This window comes from Sinocyclocheilus anshuiensis, unplaced genomic scaffold (genome assembly GCF_001515605.1).
Source record: "Sinocyclocheilus anshuiensis isolate Anshui unplaced genomic scaffold, SAMN03320099.WGS_v1.1 scaffold392, whole genome shotgun sequence".
NCBI classification, from domain to species: Eukaryota; Metazoa; Chordata; class Actinopteri; order Cypriniformes; family Cyprinidae; genus Sinocyclocheilus; species Sinocyclocheilus anshuiensis.
This window is the reverse complement of record NW_015557091.1, coordinates 4838656-4848038: the sequence shown is the minus strand read 5'-3', so window position 1 is coordinate 4848038 and position 9383 is coordinate 4838656. Positions and strand designations below refer to the sequence as shown.

General features: G+C 37.4%; 2 protein-coding genes across 2 annotated transcripts in view; one reads left to right on the top strand and one right to left on the bottom strand.

Annotated features, from left to right (window-relative positions):
- The window catches only part of LOC107677324 (F-box/SPRY domain-containing protein 1), a 5997-nt gene extending 2716 nt beyond the window's left edge, over positions 1 to 3281 (bottom strand). Inside the window, exons 1-2 of the mRNA XM_016472208.1 lie at positions 2539 to 3281; positions 1204 to 1560 (exon numbers count right to left, since the gene is read on the bottom strand). Of these exons, the coding sequence (XP_016327694.1) occupies positions 1204 to 1560; positions 2539 to 2871 (690 nt within the window). The 5' untranslated portion in view covers positions 2872 to 3281. The remainder of the gene's footprint in view (positions 1 to 1203; positions 1561 to 2538) is intronic.
- A 2177-nt stretch (positions 3282 to 5458) lies between these two features.
- LOC107677160 (rho GTPase-activating protein 29-like) overlaps positions 5459 to 9383 on the top strand; it is a 24330-nt gene continuing 20405 nt past the window's right edge. Inside the window, exons 1-2 of the mRNA XM_016471945.1 lie at positions 5459 to 5557; positions 7192 to 7564. Coding sequence (XP_016327431.1) covers positions 7282 to 7564 — 283 coding nt within the window. The 5' untranslated portion in view covers positions 5459 to 5557; positions 7192 to 7281. The remainder of the gene's footprint in view (positions 5558 to 7191; positions 7565 to 9383) is intronic.

Here is a 9383-nt window from a genome sequence, read left to right as displayed (position 1 = left end):
CAAGAGCTTGTAACACTTCAAAGAGAAAGGAAAAATTGAAATCGCATCATATGACCCCTTTAAAGTAAACAATGTGCTACAACTGGTATACTATGCACTGCTGCGCTCTTAGTATTTTACTTTCATTCATTCCATGTAGTTCCGAGCCTGGTATACTATGCACTGCTGCGCTCTTAGTATTTTACTTTCATTCATTCCATGTAGTTCCAAGCCAGTTTAATCACCGTTCTATATTAATGCGCTGCTTTAATTGATGCGCACACACACACCACTCGCACATAAACACAGTGAGAGGAAGAGAGGTCGGAGATTGCAAATCGCACTGCGCACACACACAGAAACTTATTGTCGGTGCTGCCCCGCGACTTTTATTAATAAAAAAACATAGATACTAGATCGCTACATTATCTTCCTCAGCAACGAGGTAAAATTCGAAGTAACTAAACAGCTTCATTGTTTGAGTAGAGAGACGCACAGATGCAGGTAATTCACACACACAACTGTCATCTCTCTCTCTCGATCGATAATTCATTCAAATAAATGCTATAATTCATTCAAATTTAAATGTGGTCTTACCGCACTATTTCATCTCTTTATCTGATTTCAAGCCGGCAGAAAGCTAGAGCTAACGAGCCGTAACTGACAAAAATAACCATAATTTTAACCTTCCGGTTAAATATTGCGCTGCTAACATCATAAATTGATTTTGTTATTCTACCAAATAGTATAATAAAAGATCAATACTTGGCATCCGTGTATCGATACCGTATTTCCGCGGAAAATATCGCGATACTATGCTGTATCGATTTTCCCCCACCCCTAATGCACATATACAAAAGTTGTGACGTTTGTGTCTGATACTGTAAGGATAAATGCACTTAATCTTTTCAGTTATTTAAATGCATGTTTTCTTTTTAGAATTAACAGTATGAACAATTACACTATTTATACTACAAAAATAATGCATAAATAGTGCATTTATGCACTGAATAGTGCATAAATATGCAAATTGGGATGCACCTAAAGGCTATATCAAAAAGGCGACAAACCTAAAGCATTTTCTTTTGTGTTTTACAGAAGAAAGTCAGTCATACAGGTTTGGAATGACTTGAGGGTGAGTAAATGATGACATATAATTTATCCCTCGGAATAAGTTTGGAATGGCACGATTTTTACATATAGTACATTCTCAAGCTCTGCTACCTGGTATTTTGGTGCGTTGTTGCACTGGGGGAAGTTGCCGTTGACCTCGCCGTTGTGAAGCAGGTTATTGTCTACTAGATTCCATCCCCAGCTCTGGTCATCGCTGCCTAGAAGCGCCACATAGCCCTGGCACTGCATGTGAGCCCTCTTGGTCGCGATGCCGATCACCGCCACCGTGCCAAGAGGACCTTCCCACCAGATCTCCCAGGCATGCCGGCCCTCCGAGAAGCCGATCTTCCCACGGGCACCATCGGTGCTTTGGGCAATGGGGTTGCGGTGCAGGGTGAACCCGTTTTTCTTGATATATACATTCCTGGAGCAGTCATGGGAGCTCAGAGCGTGCTGGAAAGACTTTAGCTGAGGACAGAAGAAAATGAAAGTTACCCCAAACTTACGTCTAATAAAATTTTATCTAGAATGAGATGGTAATATTATGATTTCACACTCTCTCGATATATATATATTGGGGTTTAATGATACACTCAGCTCACGGTTGAATATGACATGCAATAATGGGTTTAGGATGATAGTATCACAATATTTTAATCAACATTAAAAATGTCAACTTAAATTAAAATAACAGTTTTTTTCCCAATACATTAACAATTTTCAATAACTTTCTTTGATGTACATACAAAACACACACATATGTGACCCTGGAGCACAAAACCAGTCATAAGTAGCACGGGTATATTTGTAGCAATAGCCAAAAATACATTGTATGGGTCAAAATTATCGATTTATCCCATATCAGTATCTATTCTAGTGTTACGAACAGGGTAAAACAACTTAAACATAGGTAAATAAATTATTAAACATATTTAGCAGTACCATGATACATGTTCAAAACACCATGGTGATGCCATGGTAAATGTCCAAGAAAACACTGTAGTACCGTGATACTTTTTGTAAGTGTGATGATAAATCTTTCATTTTTATATGACCAGTCAATACAGGACTTTAATAATTCAGTAATTTGTATGGAAATTACCAATTTTCTGTAGCTTTGTGTCCATAAATTGCAGGCAAGCAGTATTTGGGTCCAGTATTTACAAATGACGTCATACATTGGGAGCCCATTAGCACTGTTCTGACGGCCACCTACTAACATAACTGTATTCAAAAATACGATTTAATAATGAAATGCGTTGTGTTTATTACTCGAAACACAAAAGCAAATAATACCATAGTTCAAAATATAGCCTATTTAATTTTAAAGAATAACATTTTAAAATTCACGTTGACACGATGCATGATTGTAAGTACTGCATGCATTGTCGATTATATTAGTTAAATGAATAACATATAAACATGAACAATTTTTAATAATCTTACTTTTGTTTTATATGAAGACAGGTTGCAGAGGATATCAGAGCGCAGCGCTTCTTCACTGAGCAAGCGGGCACACAGACTCCGCCACACCTCGCTGTTTTCATCCGCCAGACAGTTGTACCAGTGCCAGCAAACGTGCGAGCAGTTCATGAGATCCGCCAGCTCCAGATAGGAGAATATATGCTCGAGAACTCGGCTGGGTAACCGGCCTGCGATGCCCGACCCTCCGCCTAATAATGCGGCAGAACCGGCGCCCGACAAGGAGGAGCAGCAGCCCGCGGCGGCAGCGCCCAGCCCCGCAGACTGCACCCCTCCACCGGCCACTGCGCCAGACATGTCAAACTCCTCCGCTGAACGCAACCGTTCTTACAACCGCACAGCCGGATCGCACAGCGGGTCAGAACCCCACCGCGGTCCCGTGAAGCGCGTTCGTCTGACACATCTCCCGGTGTTATTGCCGTTGCGGCCAAATGGATCAAAATCTAAGCTATGTATTGTAAAGGTCCTGGACGGCGTGCGGCTAACAAATCCGAGCTCAGTAATCAGAATGGATTGTACGAAAGTATATCATTCAATTAAGTCGCTTTATAAATTAATTATAATTATCCACATAACACGTTAGGCAAACGTGTTACTCTTTCTGTTTCTGTTTCACATTAATGATGATTCGTGAATGAATCGTTCTTGTGAGTCGGATTTTTTCAGTGAATTGATTGAACGGGTCTACAAAACTGGTCTGAATGATTCATCGGTGCGAGCGCTTCTCGAGTCTCAACTGACTCGTTGAATTGACTCTTTTGAACATGTTCGACTCGTGGCGTTACAGGTTAATATGGACCGATGAGTGAAACATTTGGAGTGAACAGAGGATTTGACCAATAGATCGAAAGGTAAGTTAGTTAGCCAAAAAAAAAAAATGTTAGCAGAAATATTTCATATGAAATGTTATGTAAAAAAAATGATTGTATGACTATAACGTTATATTCAAATTATATTTAAGTTTTAAATTATTTGTACTAAGAGTTGAATTTTTTAACTGTTCGTTGAAACGAGTTGTTAAAAAAAAAACAATTCGCGGAAATGAATCTGCCATTCCTAATTTGTATTATACACTTCTTTAAGGACCTCGCAGTTGACTAGATTACGTATGCAATACGACGTTACAGGAAACACCACTAGAGAGCGCCGTTTAATCTGTTATAGTATAGCCTAATAGCCTAAGTATATAAAATAAACAATTATACCATTTTCAAAATAATTATAATGTAAATTCACATTTCGACACATAATATACATTACAATTATTATTAAATAGCCTATTTAAAATGTGCATTATATTTGATACTATAGCTTTTGCTGAACATTTAATATTTAAAATGAATAACAGAGTTTAACTCACATAAACCTAATAAGGCTCATTAGTTTATTAGAAAAAAAGAAACAATATCACATTCATGGTTTATGTAATACATGCCTTCAGTCTGTTTCTCAGAAAAACAGCAGCTGGGATTTGTAATTATTTTACTTCCTAAATGGCCCATTATTAATTATTAGCTATTATTAAACCTTCAGGGTTATTTAGTGGCTTGAAATGGCAAGGACTAATGATGTACTTTATTCTTAACACTTAAAAAAAAAAAGATACGATTTCCTGAAATTCTCTGATGTTGTATAGAATGTGTTTTTTTTTCATCTTGGTTATGCATCTGTCAGTCTGTTTTCTGCATGATTCACTGCTGCTGCTTGAATGCTGTCAGGCCTGATGGATCATTAGCTCTAACAGGGGAAGGTAGTGAATGCATATATTATTTTCCCGGAGGAAGAAGATTATATCAGGCAGTATGGCTCAGTATTGCTGTGCCACATCCTCTGAACTAGCCAACATGTAGTACAATGGGTTTATTTCTGCATAAAAGTTTATATATTGTGAACTTGTAAATTCCATGTTTTCATGTTCTGTGAAACTGTCTGTCGGGCTGGATTGACTGGTTGACTGGATATGATGTATGCTGCTTTATGTAAATCACCACCACTATATGCTTGGGGGAATGACAGTATTAGTGTAACTGTACTGACTATAAATAATGGAGTAAATATGATTATACTTCTGAGTTGTGAGCAGGAAAAACCATTCAAACTTTTCTGTCTCCTGCATTGCTTCTGTTTTTTTTTTTCTCTTTTTTTTCTGGTATTTTAGTGTGGTTAATTATGCAAAATAAACCAATATTTATAATTTATTTATTACTGTTAGCTAAAACTAAAACCATAAAAAACATTTTTATTACTTGAAATAATATAAACATTAACTGAAATAAAATAAAGTATAAAAAAACTTAAAACTTTAGTTAGTTTACTAAAATAACTCAAACTAACTAAATAAAACTGAATAGACATTAAAAATAATAAAAATGACAAAACACAAAAAATATTAAACCTTCAACCACACACACACACACACACACACACACACACAGTTTTAAAGCTTAAACTTTGATTTGTGTCCGCCGTATTCTAATATTTGGTTGCATCTTTGAAGGTAACACGAAAAAAACAGCAACTAGATGGATCAAATCCCTTTCCAAATCAGCTTTCCCTTTTGGCATAATTCAATTTCTAATCTTGGGCACATATTTTAAGTTCCCTAGTGATTCGTGAATATATGAAATGACCTGAATATGAACAGTAAATTCAGGAAAATTCATCTTAAGGCATTATTTAATATATTCTAAAAGAATAGAAGCCGTGTATATTAATATATAGTCCATAGTGCAGGACAGGTACACCTGTTGTTAGTGGGTGGAGACGGAGGCCCCGCCTCTCTTCCCACCGGGGCCAATCGGACGTTAGATAGCCGATAGAGGGCGGGGCGAAGCCAAGTGGAATGTGAAGCGCACAGCATTATTTCGGTTTACTTTATGGGACAGAAACGGTAGAACGATCAGGAGATTAAACGGTATTTCGGATATATTGTGGTTTCCAGTGTACATGCATCTCTGTGCAATGATCGAGATATGCTCCTCAAGTGAGTATGCATGTTTTAATTTCATATTTGAGATATGACTGAATTGCTTAACTGGTGGGATTTTGATTAAATCTACGTTTGTTTGAAGAACTACTTCTGTAGGTGAATTGCTTCACTGCACATTTTAAATAGAAAATGAGGTTTGCGATGTCGCATTAAAGCAACACAGAAAAAGTTCCACAAACGTACAACTTTTGAGTTAGTTTGTGGTTAGTTTTATAAACGTTTCCACCTAACATTTATTACAGGTCTATTTAAGAAATGTTGTGTTGTTTGGGAATGAACTTAATATGAGTCATTTGACATTGGGTTCAGTCTGTGTTAGAATTAACTCGTTTGAGGGGTTTGTTTTACTCTTTTATCATTATTTCACTTAGACTGTGGTATTTAAATTTCAGTGTTTTTTTTTATTTTTAGTTAGGGGCACTTGAGGGGTGGATTTGGTACAAATTGTGGTGATGTGGATTTGTCATTCTGTGTGTTTGATGTTTTGGAGAAGATGCTTCGGACTTGTTAAGAGCAAGTTATCTACCAGTCAATTCATGTTTCTCTAAAAAATATTTTTATTTTTTTTTTATTAAAATTCTTAAATTGCTTTTTGGCAATGACATGAACCAACTTAATATTAATTACATTTCTGATCTTTAAACTGTCATTCTACTCCTCTTTTACTTCTCATTTCCATCATGACCAAACAGAAACCTTTTTAGGAGAAATTCAATTGTTCTCTAAAACAATTGGTGTGAAGGTAATTACAGCAGGATTAAACTGTTCAACACCAGTTATGCAAAATTGCAAGGCAGAATTTCCGTGTTTTTCCATAATTTTTCATTGGGCAAATGCCACAGTTACTATGTTTCTGTGAAGTTCTAACTTTATTTTCATTATATAATTAGGAATGTTTTTGATATTGGACTTTCTTAATATAGAATGACTTGTTATTGCTCGGCTGATCTTGTGGTTTGGTGGAAAAATAGATGTTTGGAATTCTAACTTGTTCTACAAACCTTGTTTAATCTCTCATTTCTTATGAATAACAACAAGGAACAGCTTTATTTACAATCCACAGTGTGAGTTCTTTCAAAAATGACAAAAATCCTTAAGATAAAGTGAGATACTTCATCTTTAATCTGAGGTTAGTAGCTTGGCTTTCCTGAAAACGTTTTATCTTGAGCAAAGTAAAGACACTAGGATTGTGTTTACCTGCATTTTTAAGTTATAAAAAGAGCACTTGATATGAAGAACGCAAGTCTTATATGTGAAACAATACAGTCTGATGGAGACATGATAGGGTTAGAGGTTTAAAGTGAAATGAAGACTTTTCCCAAGCTTTTCCTAAGCCTCAGGTCACAGTCAAATTATGCCTTTGAATTCCTGGTTTGCTTGTAACTAATATCCCCATCTCAAAGTATATCCATATCCCTTTAAGTCTGTTTGAAGGTTTCTTTATTTGAGATGTAAATCACTGTTGAGGCTCAGTGAAGGCTAAACCAATTTGGTGTGTAAGACATCCCTATTAGAGCACAGCTTAAATTTCCCCCTGTGTGTATGTGCGGTAAAGTCCAACAAATAGAAGTGTTCTTGTCTTTAAACATTCGAGGTTTAACCATACGTTGACTGCATTGTGCACACAGGACCAACTGTCAGTGGTGAGGAAACTCTTGGAATCTGAGAGTCTCCAGGGAACGTTGCGCTGGGATCCATTCAAACTGGCTGCAGCTGGGATGTTTGCTGCCGGGGTGCTGCAGCAAAGCAGCAGAGGACTGAACCAGCGATCGCTGGGAATGGCACGGCTTCCCAACTCCCACTTTTTCCCCCTCTCTTCGGGCTCAGGGTCGTGGGGTTTGGGCCGATTGGCGAAGAGCGGCTCTCTGAGCTCCGTCAGCTCGGGGTCGGACAGCATGGACATGGCAGGTGCCGATCCCGACTACATCATGCAGCTGGTCAATGATGTGCGGAGGTTTGCAGACGTGCTGCTCCACCTCAAGGAAGCTTTTAACACCAAAGGTAAGAGTGAGACCGCACAGGGTTGGTGAAAAGAGCTTGTTGTTGCTGTCAAGAGTTTCAACCTGTTGTGGGTCAACGTTAGCCTTGGTCTCACGGTCACTAACCTCTCATTATCTTTTTTGGATAATGGCAAGGGAAAGTTTTCCATCGACACTGTGAATTCATTCAACAATGCCAGCAATCTTAAACAAAGATAAAGTCGGAAATTACTTTCTCTTTATTTAGAAAGGTTAGTCGTTTATGATTTGCATTTTATTTGGAGCAGAGAATTCATTTTTGTGTAATATAGTCCAGATGTAAAATATATATAGGCCTATTGTAATTCCTATGTGTGTGTGTATATATATATATATATATAGTTATATAAACATAACATCTTTATAAACATAACATAATAAATAAAATTTTTCTATGTGTGTCTGTATTTAATGGCGTCCCCAAATGGAATTATTAAAAAAATAGTGTCTGTAGACAAACAGATAAGCCCCACCCCCCAAACTCATGCAATTGGTTGAGCCAGTGTTTTATGACCACAAAAATAAAATTTAATTTAAAAATATTTATAATATATACTGTAAACGTTGTGGGGGAATCGATAATGGCTTATTAAAGTATTAAAATGGCTACTTGGCTGTGAAATAAATGTGAAAATCATAACATCTTTGATTGTGGGAGTATTTGATCAAATACTACTCTATTTCATTATTAATGGGCTTTTCCTCTGTACTCTGTAATCTTAAGTGAAGTGTTTTAAAACAGCAAGAAATGCTTTTATAATAGAGGAATGAATGAAGATTAACGGGATGATTGCTCTTGCATGTGCGATTACTGCATTCCCAAGGCAATGCCGTTCAGGTCCGTTTGGATCAGATCCAGTGCGCTAATCCTTGCCTTTGCTTGAGAGTTCCTTAATAAGGGGTGGCTTGTGTGTATGTGGTGGGGGGTGTTTCCAGCCTCCCATTGTGTCTGTGCCATGTTGTCCAGGGTCTGTAGGAATCTCTCCTTTTGTTCGGCGGGGTGATGGAGGGTCCTTGACCCCAGCTGGGTTGGAGAGTTACTCTGAGAGCTGCCAGTGTGTGACCGGTGCTTTTGGCCTCCAGGTCTCTCCTTCCCGCAGCTTTGGACCTTAAACGGTAGGAACACCAGATCTGAGCGGGGGTGTTACTCTCCCAATCATTGAAGACTTACAAACTATGTGTCAGTCTTACATTGTTGTCATAGTTCTGAAAGTGTGACGCTTTACAAATCCGTCCGTGGAATCTTTCCGTAGAGTGACCTTATTAAAGACCAGAAAAAGACCACTGCCAAAACAGTTGCACTTTTAGAGAGGAAAGGTTAACGGTTAAACACGTGTGTTACATTTCTGAAAAGATCCCTTTGTGTGTCTGCCTTGGTGGTACATATCGGTAGGAATCATTTAAATGAGCTTAGTAACACACTAACATATGAGTCGTGGCGCAGCGCTTTTGCTGTAATTGGCTGACATTCAGCTAAATGCAGGAAAGGAGACTAATTGGACAGGAAGCTGAATTTGAGAGAGTGCTGAGAACTCAAGATCCTCCTTTCCATGGGAAAGTTTTAAAGTGCAAACAAACAGTAAATCACTACTTCTACTTTGTAAACTGCAGCAGACGTTTGTGTCGTCATTAAAATGCTGTTGTGAATTTATTAAAACTTTGTAGTATGTATTAACTTTTTTGTCAGCATTTTTCAGTTTTTTGATCAATATATGAGTATTCATAATATACTATAATATAATATAATATAATATAATACATTATAATATAATATAATATGTTTTCAGCCTTTTGATTAAGAA